At 38.2% G+C, this 16,544-nt stretch overlaps 1 protein-coding gene across 1 annotated transcript in view; it reads left to right on the forward strand.

Annotated features, from left to right (window-relative positions):
- Positions 1-15,747, forward strand: part of LOC306856468 (xyloside xylosyltransferase 1-like) — a 36,574-nt gene extending 20,827 nt beyond the window's left edge. The window contains exon 5 of the mRNA XM_079395771.1: positions 12,461-15,747. Within this exon, the coding sequence (XP_079251897.1) occupies positions 12,461-12,854 (394 nt within the window). The 3' untranslated portion in view covers positions 12,855-15,747. The remainder of the gene's footprint in view (positions 1-12,460) is intronic.
- The last annotated feature ends 797 nt before the right edge of the window (positions 15,748-16,544 follow it).

Genomic DNA, 16,544 nt, shown 5'->3' on the forward strand with positions numbered 1-16,544 from the left:
CTGGAATCTTCACTGAGCGCACGGCTCCAAATGAGTGCAAGCACCGAGCTGGGAATTGTCTAATCGGATTGAGAGCTTCAATATGTCAACAGTTACACACACCCTTTACCTCCCTGTGGAATATAAACATAAATGGTGATTTGTTCGTGTGTATTTATTGCTTGGCCTGATGAGTAGTTTTCATAAGGTCTGCATGAAGATTAGTTGTTCTGAGCAGAGAAGCCTTTATAAACAAACCGTGAAGACCTTGCAGTTTTGAGACTGCCTTGATTTGGTGCAAGTGTGCAACATTGCAAGATCATGTTTTGATGTTGTCAATATGTGGCGTCTTTCGACCAACGGATGAGGTCTGTAGACATCTGTTTCAATAACCAAAGGTCTTCCTCCAGATGCGTGTGGTGGTTTTACTGCACATTCTGCACACACAGATTTCACGCTATGGCTGCATATTAAATTGCACCATTTGCTCTTGAAATGAAAATCCCCTAATCTGCTAAGTGTAATAGTAGAATATTAAAATCCCGAGAGAGAAACTGAGGTTAAAGGACAAATAAATGGAGTGTAGAGGACTGCAAACAAGCCTATTCAGATCTGTGTTGGTGCACCATAATTTCACCATTTAGCAGAGGAAGAAAAGCGGTAATGGCTTTTGCCAGTTATCATTGTGTATGTATTTAAGGGCTGCATAATTGTGCTATTTTTCATAAGTTTTCATACTTTTCCTGATTAATTGTTCAGCACAGCCATTATTTTTTTGTTTGTTTTTGATGAAATGCAATTAATCATACGTTCCATTTCAAGTAATTTTGGCTAGAAGTTTTAGTTAAATCAGTGATTTTTAGATATTTAAATAGTACTAGATGTTCAGGATACTCAAATTGAGTTCTAACATATTGAAGTCCTTTGTCTGACAGAAGGCATTTTTTTCTACTCCCATTGTGCGCACATCCTATTCAAAACACAAACATGGTAGGTCAGGACCTAAAGGCTGTTTGTAAGCAAGCATCTCAGGGGAAGCAGGATGCCTCGTGCTAAACGTGCACAAGAATGTTTGACAACACAGTGTGAGCCCAGAAGAGCCGCATGCAAACAAAGACAGCTCTGCTGTGCTGGAATTCATGCATATGTGACAGAACGTGAACCCAGACTTAAAGACAGTTGGCTTTGAGCTCTTGATTTAGTTTTTTGCATTTTATAGTCACGGCTAAAGGATTTCTGGTAACAATTTAAGTATAGGGACCAGTTCTCACTACCTACACTAGTCAACATTTGAAGTGGATCAAAACCTAAAACCAAAATGCATTCTTGCTCAGGACAAGTTTGATGAACTTTTTTGATCCACTTCAAATGTTGACTGTAGTTGCCTATTAGCATGCTTATTATCAATGCATTGGCTGTTTATTAGTACTTATAAAGCACGTATTCTGACTGTATTCTACAAAAAAAAAAAAAAAAGTTTTTTATAAAGAAGCCTCTTGTTCTCACCAAGGCTGCGGTGTTGTATTGCTGTGTAAACACCGTATTGCTGTGTTTTTATTACGTTGCGGTTTTGTCAAATCGTAGTTATACGGGATTCGAACCGGAGCTCCTCACCTCTCAATTACATCTCCGTACTCCGTGAGCTACCGAACAAACCTACCATCTATGAAAACCCACAGATATGAAGCTGGATATGTGTGATGCTAACGTTCAAAAGCATCGGTTTTCAAATTTCCCAGCATATTAATATTGTTTTGAAGTCATAACATGATATTCTTCAAGTAGTTGTGTGAAAATGACACTTTATTAATCGAAACACTGCAAATTTGTGTGAAAGGGAATAAAAGGTGTTGGAATTTTACTGCCTCTAGTGTTCATTTGTTTTGGAAACTGCGGTGATATTGGTACGTATTTTGCGTCTCGCTAAAAAGTGCACGCAGGTACTTTTATGCCATGAGACCAGGTAGTTAAAAACAGTTGTTCTGGAAATTGTCATACTTTTCTTCCCAAATTCTTTGATAAAAATAAAAATTAAATTATAGATTACTTTGAAGTCAGTTTTGGTTAATTTAATGCATCCTTGCTAAATTAAAATAAGATTTTTTAAAAGAAATAAACGGTCCCCAAACCTTTGAAGGGTAGTGTTGAAGAGGCGTGATATTAATAATTACATTTGTGTAATTATCATCTCTCACTCTCTCTCTTTCTCTCTTTTTTTCTATCGAGAGCTCTCAATAGAATAAAATAATTGCAACTGATCCCATGATTTCCAACTTTTCCGATAGTCTTTAGAAATTAAACAAATTCATTAAATTATGCATTATATAACACATCATATTGAATTATTTTTATTTAAGATGGCCTCTTAACTTTGGCATTCTAATTTTTGTAAAATTAATTTTTTAATAAAACAAGGCTAGCATTTTTTACACTGTTGCCAGGCAGAATTTCTAAGAGAGGTGGCCACATGTCCTGTCAGAAATGCTTTGGGATGTCCAGTGCGTTCGGTCTTGTCTGCTGGTGTTCTTTTTGAACAGTTTTCACTGTCACCGATGCTTTTGTGCCAGTATTCTCCGTTCTGATCTTACCACTGCTATTGATGTTCTTTTACTGTGTGTGCATGCTTGTCTGGGAGAAGCCCCTGATGTTTTGTTGATGAGCACTTGTCCAGCATCTATCGTTTAAGCAGTGTTCTTGTGTCATTTTCTCTGCTGTGAGCTGTGAAGGGCCTGTCCGCTGTTGCTGTCTGCATTAATTACAGCAGCAGCGTGTCCTGTCTTCAGACTACCATTGAAGGTGCTGTCAGTCTGTTACTTTACACATGTTCAGTCAAACATACTTAGACCTCTCTCAGCTTCATAGAGAGGTGTTTTCCCAACCACCATGACTAAAGAATGGAAGCATCAGACTGAAGAATTTTGCAATGTTTGCTCAAACACAAAACAAATCTGCTCCAGCTGGACATGCTTTGTCATTAATCTCAGCATGTGCAGATTTGGCAGTCCAGTCCGACTGTCCGGGATAACTGGAATTCCTGCTTGTCTGATGAAGGTTTCCCTGAAGGGATTTTTTTTTTTTTATTGATGTTGTTGTTTTTATGGTCAAAATCATTACAATAAATTATTACTATTAAGCTATGAAAATCTAAAGAGAGAGTGAATTACCAAATTTAGATTTGTGAGCATTTTTTTAGATTTGTGAGCACGTAATTTTAGCATTGCGGTGAGTGGATTCTAACTTAATCACCTCTGATTGGCCATTGCGTTCCAGAAATCAACAGCTGAGTCTGTGATTGGCTACATTGCGGAACCCTTTAAACACGTCTTATAAATAGAAACTCTGCCTAGCTTGTGCATGTTAATAATTTTTTTGTTAATATTAGTTGTTCTTTTTGCTTTTGTGCAACAGATAAATAACAATTTATTTGTTTTATACATTTTATGTTTAGATCATTTCTATTTTGCGGGAGTCCCGCGAATAATTTTATTCTCCCGCGTCCCGCACACACACAAGTCTCATCCCGCCTGCCCGCACTCGCCCATCAAGAGTTGTCCCGTGCCGCTCCCTGTTGCGTTGGGTCCCGTGGGTCCCGCGAATAATTTTTTTATTCAGTGGTGGAAACGGGCCTCCATAGTCCATACTGCTGTTGAACATAGTGGACAAATTAAACTAGAGAGAATGTTAAAAGCTTAAGAAGGGAATCCGGAGTAAAACCTTTTAGCCAAATGAGTGTTGAAAGTCTGTGCACAGTTGCATAATTGAACAAACTGTGCATAGGTAAAACATCACCCATATATTTTATATGTAGGCTAAATTTGCATGCTAATATTCACTGAACTGGGCTCTGTGTTTTGTTGTTTTTCTGTTGTGGTCTTATTCAGATTCCAGGCAGTCTGTCAAACCTATTTCTACATGAAATATGAAGAGATCAGAAGCGTTATTTTTCCAGTATCAGTGTTGTGATAACGTAAGAACATTCATAGGAACCATACCAGTGGTTAAAATGTTCCAGTTTTTCTTCTCAGGAGTTGTGAGCGCATGCCAGGCATTTTTCTTTTAGGACAGGAAGTGATTGCAGAAACAGCCAGGCCTTGTTGTAGTGCTGACGGGACTCCAGTCTATACAAACAGATTTCTATCAGGACTCACATGTAACCAGAGGGCTTTGTCCAGCCTCAGGGTCTGCAAATTAAGACCCGTGTCCAGTCCGTAAACAGTCTGGCTCCAGATCGACGTCACTTACTGCATCTGTTCACATCCTGCTCTCACTTACTGTATTTGGCACCACGTCATTACTGCTGTTTTTTTCCCTAGTGACCTTTCTCTCTCTGTACTTTCTCTACTTTGAGCTTTAACATTGCTTGGAAGGTACTCTTGGTCTCTGAACCAGTTATCCTGACAAAAACATATCAGAACTTTTGATGAATTGTGTTTGGATGTAGGCTGAGTTCAGTGCAATTTCATCCAAATTTGGCAAATTTCCTGTTATTCAGTACATTCTTTTTATTTTTTTGACTCCACTCAACAAGAAATTTATGAACATTTATGAATTTTTTGGGGGTACTGCTGTTTAGCTATGATCCATGTGCATTCAAGGAGTGTTATTATGGAAATACCATCTGACACCTATAAGAAATCTCTCATTGTTTGTTTCTTGCCTTGAATTAATCAGACTTTATGCCAGAACTGCAGGTTTTCACGAGTATTCATTTCCCCTGTTTTTCCTCCATCAGGCTCGTGTCTTTCCTGTCTGTGTCTCCCTCGTTCTCTTCCCCTCCAATCATTCTTTTCTTCCGTCCCACTTAGTTCCTGACATCTAGAGCTGAGTGTTGATGGATAGGGCTTCCCGTGGCCTCGTTCAGCAGTTGCCAACAGCAATGAAATGCTCATCTTTGATGACGCATTAAAATTCAGCTGGCTTCTCTGAGTGCCATGTATAATATTTCACAAACGCATTGCATAAGATCCCTCTTCCTGATTCTGTTCACATACTTTGCAGGGAATTCCAGCCACTCTGATCTTTGCTTACCAGACTGATTTAATAGTAAAAGCATCTTGTGTTTGATATTTTGTTGTTGTTGTTTTTTGGTACCCTGAGATTAAAAGGGTAAGTACAAGCATTATGTTTTTTAAGCAATAGTACAAAATAGTATTTGAGTGCATAATCATTATCATGCTCACGATGACGCTGCTAGAATATCAGCTTCTTTTCTCTATAGCATAGATCATAGCAGATCAGATAACAGTATTCAGCTTTGAACTTTAGCCAAAGGCTTTGTCAAGATTACAAGTTGTCAGCAGGCAGTAAACTTTTAAACTTTGGTTCCTGTTCCCAGAGGTTATCATTATCATCAGCTTTTTGGTACTGTTGTTGGAATTTGTATCTTTCGGAGTGTCCATCTGATGTCCATCTCTTTTTAAAAAAGCTATTGAGTTACTTATAAGGCAGCATCGTAATGGTCAAGAAAATGTGAAAGTGGCCACATAAAGTTTGATGCGGCAACACTCCAAGCATAGAAAATTGGAATCTTTTCTGGGAGCGTCCTAGGCTTTTCCGTGCTGATGCCTGCACCCCAGCAGAGTCGGAGCGGAACTCTTGTCGGACAACATCTCCAGGACGCTACGCTCCATATGACTAGTAAGCCAATTCTCAAATAACTGCTATGATGACTTTTGTTCTACCCACTTAAAAGATAGAAGTACTTGCGTTGTCCAATCTATACAGACTGTCTGTTCCCTGAATAGCGAGGTCAAAATATAAATTTAATGCAGGATCTAGAAAAAATCTGATCGTGATTAAACCAGAAAAACGCAAAATAAATGAACAAAAACAATTTTTAAAGCTTGGGCTCCTAAATATTAGATTACTCGCACTCAAAGCAGTTATTGTAAATGAAATGATCACAGATAATAATTTTGATGTACTCTGCCTGACTGAAACCTGGCTGAAACCAAATGAATATTTTGGTCTAAATGAGTCTACTCCACCAAGCTACTGTTATAAACATGAGCCCCGTCAGACTGGTCGTGGCAGCGGTGTGGCAACAACATATAGTGATATTCTCAATGTTACTCAAAAAACAGGATACAGGAGGTTTAACTCATTCAAAATACTTCTGCTTAATGTTACACTGTTAGATATGCAAAATAAATCTCTCACATCTCTTGCTCTGGCTACTGTGTATAGACCACCAGGGCCATATACAGATTTCCTAAAAGAATTTGCAGATTTCCTCTCAGATCTATTGGTTAATGTTGATAAAGTGCTAATTGTCGGAGATTTTAACATTCACGTTGATAATACAAATGATGCGTTAGGACTTGCGTTTACTGACCTAATAAACTCTTTTGGAGTCAAGCAAAACGTCACCGGGCCCACTCATCGTTTTAATCATACGCTAGATTTAATTATATCGCATGGAATTGAACTTAACGATATAGATATCGTACCTCAAAGTGATGATGTTACTGATCATTTCCTTGTACCGTACATGCTGCGTATTACTGATATTAATTATATTCAAACCGAGCATCAGAATGGGGAAGAAAGGGGATTTAAGTGACTTTGATCATGGAATGGTTGTTGGTGCCAGACGGGCTGGTCTGAGTATTTCAAAAACTGCTTCACACACAACCATCTGTAGGGTTTACAGAGAATGGTCCGAAAAAGAGAAAATATCCAGTGAGCGGCAGTTGTGTGAAAATGCAGTTGTGTGAAATGGCCTCCACAGTCACCAGATCTCAATCCAATAGAGCACCTTTGGGATGTCGTGGAACGGGAGATTCGCATCATGGATGTGCAGCCGACAAATCTGCAACAACTGCGTGATGCGATCATGTCAATATGAACCAAAATCTCTGAGGAATGTTTCCAACACCTTGTTGAATCTATGCCACGAAGAATTAAGGCAGTTCTGAAGGCAAAAGGGGGTCCAACCTGGTACTAGCAAGGTGTACCTAATAAAGTGGTCAGTGAGTGTATATGTGTACAAGTATATATGTGGATATGTATATGTATATATGTGTGTGTATGTGTATGTGTGTGTATGTATATATACACTGTGTATAAATACACATTGTGTGTTTGTGCACTTTTTGTAAATGTAAGTAAAGTACATTTAAAATACTTTGATAATGTACACACACAAACACGGTTAAAATGCTAAGCACTATAACGACATGACTTTCACAAAGGAGTCTGGAGTGATAAGAGTATTTAGGTATATTTTGAGGCACGTTACCTTGAAAAATGAAAGCAATCCACTGCATCCTCAGCAGTTCAGAAGTTGGGAGAAAATGAAGACTCTTATGTTCAGTCTTACATCCAAACAGAACACAGTGATTGCTTACGAGACATTGTTGACGTTACAGCTGCTCGAGAGTGGAGAAAATGGAGGATAGCGTACAACAGCTGAGGGCTGAAACTATGGTACTACAGGGCTGTCAATCAACCCCCCTGCCCCGGCCCTATGCAATGTGACGTCACGTTGCATAGAGAATCCAAATGGCTTGCCTTGTGAGACTGATTTGGTTTAAAGAGGATTAAAAAAATGAGGACTGGGTGGATTTGTATCATTGTAGGGTGCTTGTGTTCATACACTGCCAACACACATTTATGTCCAAACACCATGTAAAAGTGGATTTTGCATAATAGGTGTCCTTTAACAGATAAATGTCTTGGCAGAAAATGACCTTTTCCGTTTTTCTTCAGACTTTTACTCTACAGTGCTCATAGCCATTATGAGAGGGCATTGGAGACGATAGCATGTTTTCGTTTCTGAACCTGTTTTTTTGGCACTTTCTGTGAATGTAAAACAGCTGCTTTTTGACATATTTCAAATAGGTACTTGACTTCCTTTGCTTGAGGCCAATAGCAGATCATTGCTCAGTGGCAGGTGCATGCGGAAACTCCAGACTGGTGAGGCACAGACATCCTCAATTTGACTGGGGACAAATGGTCAGAAAAAGATGAAAAGATGAAAGAAAGCTGCCTCAGACATTGCCTTACAGGCTGCTCTGACTGTAAACCACCCCTAAAGTCGCAGACAATCAGATTGGAATATTTGAAAACATCTCCATTTTGTTAAAGGGAGACCTGTAGAGGGTATGCATTGACGTCAATTTCCTGCTGGAACATGCACCCTCAGCCGGACTGAGTGGCAAAAGAGTGTAAGAGTGGATTTAATAGGGGAAACTGCGAAAACGTGAGTTAAACAAATGATTATCAGTTTAAACTAAAGGTTGTTGGACTCGATATAGTGTTCTTTACATCTTACCAAATATCCAGTGGTCCATGGATGCTCACATGCAGCCAGGAATCTGACATTTGTAATATAAGTCTCAAGTGTCCCCAGAATGCATCTGTGAAGTTTGAGATCAATACCACACAGATAATTTGTTATAACATTCTGAGCATGCAGATCTTGAGTGGAAGCAGAAACACGCATGTTTCTTTAAATGCAAATATGCTCTCTCCCAGCCTCCTTTTCCAGAATAGTGCTGTGCCTTTACAGCTGTTCCTCAGGATACTCTGCAAAAAAACAACAACAACATTTGTTTGGTTTTGATTGTCATGTCTATGGTGCTGAAATCATGGATTTTGAACTATATTTAGTTTAAACTTCGGATATATGGTTTTCTAAGGGCTCTCATCCGAAGCACGCACACAGAAAGCAGCTGTGAGTACTAAACTAAGTTCTCTTTCATTTCTTATTGTGCTTAAACTGTCAAGTACATACAAGTTTGTTTTACACATGAGTTACATAAACAGTTGGTTGTCTGTGAAGGTAAACAGCTGGGAAAGAAATCACATGTTTATATCAGATCTGTGTGGCAGCAGCGTAATATACAGTAAATAAATCAATAAATCACTGACTTGTCTCCTCTGAGGCTGGGACTCATAGTGTTCTGTGCTCGTCAGTGCAGCCAAAGACAGAATAGTTAGCATGCTTTGCTCGAACTTTCGATATTTTTCAAAAAACATGGCGAAATGGTGGAAACATGGAGATTAAAGGCCGATAATATTATGATGAGATCCCTTTTTAGTCATGGGGGGAGCGAAATCCTAGCAGCTCTTCACAAGCTTGCAGGGAAAGGCTAACCAAAAAAATTTACTGGGTTTTTATTCATGTTTACTGGGTTGGTAGATGTACCAGCAACCCAATTATAGCATTTAAACACGGAAAAAGTCATACTTAAACACGGGAAAGGTGATATGGCACCTTTAAAACTTTGAGTTAGCAATGTAAAGTAACAGGGTGAGTGCTAAGCAGCAGTTTGTACTTAAAGTGAAGTTGTCAAACCAGCAACATTGCATTTAAAAAAAAAAAAAATCTTATAATTTGCATATGTATTGTCAGAAATGATGACAGGACATCTTAAACTGTTCTGGTAACTAAAACGACCTCCTTTCTGTCACAGTGGGTGCCTGTGGTTTTCACACTGGTACTAAAAACCAAATCCACTGGCATTAAATTTATTTTTAATAAAGGAGAAAGCTTTGAAATACAGCTGATTGCTGTGTGCTGTTGTGTCAGGTGAATAGCTCTTTTGCACACAAGCCACGTGGTGTTTTCTCTGTAGTAGCTCTCATACTAGATTAATTTTTAAAACACAATTTTTACTTCTGGCTTTTGACTTGAAAAATGGATTGTTTATAAGCACATAATGCTGTCATGTTCTAGGCTCCTTCCAAAATGAAACAATTTAAAGGAAATGTTTATTTCATGTGTAAAAGCTCACTGGACCTATTAGGCGCTAAGATGCAGTGTAAAGTATTGCCATGTTAGTGGTGTTTCCTAAGGGTAGCTTCACTGTTGTGCGTACTTTCAGTTAGGGATTTGAACAAAATGCCAACTCTCAATATTAAACTTTGATTTGTATCTTGCTATACAACCACCCAGAACACCCTTGCGAATGCCTAGCATTTTAAAAGTGTAAAAAAAGCTGTATTTGCATCGTACTGTAAAAGCTGTACAATGCATTATAAGGTGCATTACAAGGCATAAGTAATTAGTTTAAAGCTATTTTATAATGCATTACACATTAGGCTTAAAGTATAGTGTTAAATAATATTTTCAGATTTTTTTTTTATTGGGAAAACACCATTGTATTTAATAATACTTTACTTGTTTGCACAATGCCATTATAAACGCATTTCCTTTCCTGAGTCATTATGTACAGCAAAACACCGTCCAGTTGTTAATGGTGACGAATATTTCTAGATATGCACTGCAGAGCACGTACATCCTCTCAAACAGACAAATAGGTCTTGCCACTTGTAAAAAAAGACACTAAAATTAGGCATGAAATGTGGAAGTGCCATCTGCCATTCCTCTGGAGTTTATGGAGGAGGCCGTTAAACAGCAAGGAAAAGTTGTTTGTGTTAAAGTACCGATGCTGAGCTGAAGAGACGACACAGGAAGCTGCCACTCTGCTGTCTCAACCCACCCTGTCGATGCGCGTTTGCGTGGTGACACCCTCTGTTTTCTACTCTGACTTCACAGATTCCATTTAAAGACTGAATAACGCAGCTATAATTGGGATCTTTCTGAAGCTTCGTTCATTAGGGATGGCCCAGGCACGCGCGCCTCCTGATCCAAAGCGCCTCAGCCATGCCCTTACATCTGACATGCAGCTTTTTTCAGAGTGCTGTCTCTCCTCATGAATATTTAATTAGAAGAAGACTCTCAGAGGGTGGCCTAAATATTCCGTGTCATGCCACCTCAGATCCGCAGGTGCTGGAATTGAAGGCAAAGAGATACACAGAAGTGTGTGTGTGTATATATATATATATATATATATATATATATATATATATATATATATATATATATATATATATATATATATATATATATATATATATATATATATATATATATATATAAATTTTGCAATGTTTGCAGCGGAATATTGGCCAGGATGTAGAATAACTTTAATAATTGCATTTTTATTTTCTGTATTTAATGTTTTTTTTTATTATTAGATATTATTATTATTATTAATTAAATAATAAATGAATCGCTTCCCAGAATAATTGTTTGTTGCAGACTTACTCTTGTGTTGCTTTTTTGTCTATTTTGAAACTTTTGGACTCCTCCAATTTCATATTGTGTGTTCCACATAAGAAAGTAAGTCATACAGGTTTGAAAGGACATGAGGGTGAGCAAACGTTGACTAAATTTTCATTTAATGAACTGTCACTTCAGAGTGTCCCTCGGTGTCTCTTTTCTTTTACACCTTAGTACTGCATGTGCAAATTTGTTATCTGCATTTAAAAAAAATTAAATGTGCAGGATAAGCCTTTATACAAAATATTAAGCTAATGATTGTATACCTTAACATTATGGAAAGACTTCTTTAGGGGAACAGGAATCTCTTTGAGCAGCACCATCACCCTCTGAGTTATTGTCGTCATGATCTTGTTTACCTGTGCTCGTGTTGTTTTGAGCCAGCGTTCTCTCTGAAATGCTCCTATGGACTGGAGTTGCACTAAATTGGAGTCTCGGGGAGAAAGATAAAAGCTTCAAGTTTGTGTCATCCTGTCTGGTTCTGTTCTCCTGCTGTCAAATGAATGGTCCAGGAGCAGCAGCTTCAGAAATCTCTTTGTTGTTTCCAACCCAGCTTGGGCTTTTTAAAAGCAAGAGAGCATCTATGAACTTCAGGAGAACCACTGAGGAATCGCCTGCGGGGGGCATTGACTTGATGGATCAAAGCTACTTTGAATAAGCTTGGTTTCAGCACTCCACGGTTTTCATTAAGAGCAGTGCGTGGTCTTGGACTTCACCTGCCCGCATGCTGCATCTCCACTAGATCTCATTTCACTCAAAAAACATGCTAGACATTTTCAGGATTTGCCACAAGTTGAGTTCACCTCAAGCTTACATCCATGTTGAAGTCTCAAGATTTAATATTTCAGTTTCCAGCTTGACTGTCTATGTATTTCAGAGGTATTTTTATGAATACACATTTTGTTTATTCAGTTTTTAACTATTTTAGCGTTGTTCACGCATAACTGAGGGTTTTGTTTGTCTGTTGTAGAACAGCTTAGAAAAAATTAGTTTTTAGGCCTTTATGCTTTTCTTTTTTAATTTTTGTGATTTATGCAACAACAATTGTTGTTCTACTGTATTTTTTTATTTATTTTGTGTACTTATTTTTTGTTAACTTCTCTATTCTTCAATGAAGTCTCTTCTCCCTGAAACAGCACTGTTTTCACTCCGGTTATTAATACTTAAGCTAGAAACTGCTTTATTTGCAAAAATGCTTCAGGTTGAGAACAAAAGCATATTTATAGAATCATATTTTTGCCCAGAATTGTTACAAAAATAATGCTATGCGGTTGCACCTCTCTTCAACCAGCTGCAGTGGAGGTTATGTGGTGATGTTATGGGTTTTTTCACATCTGTAAATTTAGGTATAGTAAAGCTATGATTCTTTGCTTAAATTCTTCTTTGCATTTTCTTCCCTATGTGTCGTAGGCACACTTTCTGGCAGTACCGCAAAGAGAATCCCAAGTCCCGTGTGGGTGACCCTCCACCAGATGGTCTGCCGGGCTTCAACAGCGGCGTAATGCTTCTGAACCTCGACGCCATGCGTCACTCTACCTTATACAACCAGCTTCTGGAGCCCGAGCGGGTGGCTCGCCTTGCAGAGAAATACCACTTCCGGGGCCACCTGGGTGATCAGGATTTCTTCACGATGATCGGGATGGAGCACAGGGAACTATTTTACCCACTGTCCTGCGGCTGGAACCGACAGCTTTGCACATGGTGGAGGGAACATGGGTATGGTGACGTCTTCCAGCTGTACTATCGCTGCGATGGGCCAGTGCACATCTACCACGGCAATTGCAACACTCCCATACCCAGATGATTGAGGTTCAAAGTGCGCCTTTGAATGCCAACTTTTAGATTAAACTCATTTTGTTTGCACATCTTGAACAACTTTAAATCAAGTGGACCAAGGCTGAAGGGGCTCGTTGTTAGAGGTGCTAATAGTGCAGCATTCCCATGACTAATCACATTTACACAATATACTCCAGCTATTACCACATTAATCATTGATTTAACACCGCTGAGGCTGTTGGTGCCTTTCCAAAGTTACTGAAAGAAACTCTGGCTTAAATATCAGTTGTTTTTTCTTTATTTAAATAATGCAGTGCGCCTTTGACTTTCCTCATGCAGGTGTCTCATCAAATCACTCTTAGATGGCAGGTTGTGAAAGAGCCAATCAGACAGCCTTTTTCTCCTTTTAATTTCTCTCTGTATTGTGTACAGGTGCAGTTGCACTCTTGCAGGCACATTAAGGTACCACTTATCTTCACTTTAAAATGTGAAGAGAATTGCTGCATATATTTTTACTGTTTTAACCTCTCTTATCTTCAATTCTGTGAAACGCATTCCCACTTTAAGCCACATTTCCCACTCAATCTCAAATGTTTTTATGCAGTGATGATGAAAAACGAGGGGGAAAGGGTGTTGACCCATTTTCCTGAGTTTTTATGCGCTGATTTTGGAAAGCCGTTTCTCTGTTATGTGCAACTGAATAGCCTTAGAATAGCCAAGATAACATCTCAGATCGGAGGTCTCATTCTTGCCGAGGTGGTCTGATCCGCCTGAGAAATGTTGAAGTGGGATTTACTGGAATATTCTAAAGGGAACAGCCCCTGCCTTGAGGGAGATATGTGCTAGATTCGAGGGCAGAGCACTAGCTGTTGTGGTTGGCTGGCATTTATTGAGCGATGTTGCTGTTGGCTGTTGTGTGAATTGCTCGTAATAACCTGCGCAATGTCAAATCAACAGGCCAAAGAGAAAGAACTTCGTAATCAGGCCTCACATGCTTTGGTAGGCAGCCGTGAGATCCCACTTCAAGTTTTTCTGTGTCCAGTATGGTGAGGTTAAGGACTGCATGTCTTCAGGATTGTCAGTGAATTTGTCTTTTGTTTTGTTGGGAGTGCGGTCATGTTTTTTCTAGCTGTTTTAGACCAGCTTTTAAAAGCCGATGTCAAGTTAAAAGCAAAGTGTTTAACTAATTAACCTTTAATCTGCTAGTCCAATCACATGAAGTGTTTTCTTTGTGTATTCATTTTCATTGGGTCTCATACTGAAAGATGAGCAGAGCATATTTCAGTGTAAATCTTAATTTGTATGTTATCGTTCAAAATCTGCGGATAGGAAAGATTCATGTGCCGGTGTTCGCTAATACAATATATAACGATAAAGCATATGTACGATAAAGCATTATCATGTGCACTTCAAAATACCGTGAATAATTATTTATTACAGATTATTCTTTTTATGGAATGCATTTTAAGAATATGCACAACACAGCTGTATGCTCCGTCAAAGAGGCATGCGCACTCTGATGTAAACAAGCCATACACGGATGAGAAGCGCATGGTGGAACGAGTGAAGTAAATTCGCTGAATGAAAATGCACTATTGCTCTGACAGCAGATGGCGCTGATGGAACAGCAGAAATGCAGCCGTTACCCTGGAAACCCCATAAACAAAGCAGCTGCACTACTGTTTTTGAAAAGTATACTCTCCAAAATGGCACTACGCTGACGCAGAGGAGACGAATTGTTGAATAAAGTCGTTATTTTTGTTTTCTTTGCGTACAAAAAGTATTCTCGTAGCTTCGTAAAAATACGGCTGAACCACAGATGGCAGATGGACTATTTTGATGATGTCTTTCATACTTTTCTGGACCTTGACAGTGTTAATTGTTTGGCAGTCAATGGGACAGTCACAAGCCTCCCGGTTTCTCATCTAAAATATCTTCAATTGTGTTCCGAAGTCGAACAAAGCTTTTATGGGTTTGGAACGACATGGGGGTAAGAAATGAATGACAAAATGTTCATTTTGGGGTGGAGTAACCCTTTAATGTTAATGGATAAACTAAGGTTAACGAATGAGATCTTATTTTAAAGTGTAACCTATTGTTCTTATAATTCCTTTGCACTTTAATCTGCTTGAAAAAGTTGTTTGATTTATACATTTTTGTGTACTGCGTCATTGTATTTAAATGTTCAGTTCTTTTTGTTATTAGGAAAAAAGGTATTAAACCAGTTTTACTGTATTATGGCAACATTTTTGCATCTTATTTCAATATTGTGTTAATTCAGTATGATTACCACAACATAAAAATTTGATACTGCCACATTTATTTGATGAAAAATTCAATAAAACGGTAATATTGTAAAACATTATTACAACGGTTTTCTCTTTGAATATATTGTAAAATGTAAAAAGAAAAACATTTATTTTAATCAGTGTTTAAAGCATTTATTTGGAAAAGATTGTTTGATTACGCTTGATCGGTTTAATGCATCCTTGCTGAACAAAACAATTTTTTTTTTTTTTCTTAAATCTTACCAACCCCAAACTTTTGAACGATAGACTCATAAAGACTCTTACTCTTTACCTTGTTTTCCATGAGCATTTTTTCCCCAAAGGAATCTCTCAGGGAAGATTGATGGAACAAAACTAGATCTTAGTATAAGGAAAATTTAATAAGACCTCCACAAACTACATGACTACGTAGTACGGGTTATTCTTTTTACATAACAACCTGTTTGTCCTTCAATTTTGAGTATTGAATGCAATACACACTTGAATGCTACTAAAATGTTGTGTCATAGAAATTGAATGTATTAACAAAATTCCAAAAGTGAAGGAGCATCAAATTTGTAATATATCTAATATATCTTTCTCTCCATGCAAATGTATTGGTGGTCCGAATAAAATGTCTTTATATAATCCTATTACATTCCTCTTTCATGTGTTAGTATTCTACATGTAGCATTAGTCTACATGTGTTTGCATGTTGTAGTATTGCTATATCAGTTTCATTTTGAGGTGGAGCTCTTACAGTTGCTAGATTACTCTTCAGTTGAATATCCAGGATGGGTTTCGCTTATTTGATCAAGCATCCTTATGTGTTGTGCGGAGGCCTGTGTCCTTTATCCCAGTTTCACAGCATTGTCTGAGCTGGCAGTGTTTTGCAGCATGAGTGTAGAAGGAATCAAAGCGGCGATGTGACCTAAATTCTGTCACCTCACAACACAATCGTCATGATTTTCAAGGTTTGTCAGCTGCTTCTGAGAGTCTTCTTTGATCCCCCTGCTCTGTGTCTTATGTATGTATAAAGCATCTCAGAGTGGCAGTTAATATCAACTTGATTAAAATGATCAGCAGAATTGGGGGCTAATCCTCCAACCTCCCCAAAAGATTGCAATTCATATAACTCTTTTCTGATTAATCCCTACTTTGTATTAAATTGTTCTTCAATCCTCAACTGTAAGGCGCTTGTCACATTTTCCCTAGTATAGTGACAACTAGATTTTTGCATTTTCTGAAGACAATGCTGAGGTTTGCTTGTCTCTGCTTACCTAGTCGCCAGTTTTTGCTATTGTGTTCTGAATGGTTTTAAATTGAAGACATTCAGCCTTGGTAAGCATGTTACTAAAAAGGATAAAAAACAAATTCAAAAACTCTTATTGATCCAACACTTTTGAACAGTATTATAATTGCCAAATCTCAAAATCACTGTCTAGTTTTTG

This window comes from Barbus barbus (genome assembly GCF_936440315.1).
Source record: "Barbus barbus genome assembly, chromosome: 37".
Taxonomy (NCBI): Eukaryota; Metazoa; Chordata; class Actinopteri; order Cypriniformes; family Cyprinidae; genus Barbus; species Barbus barbus.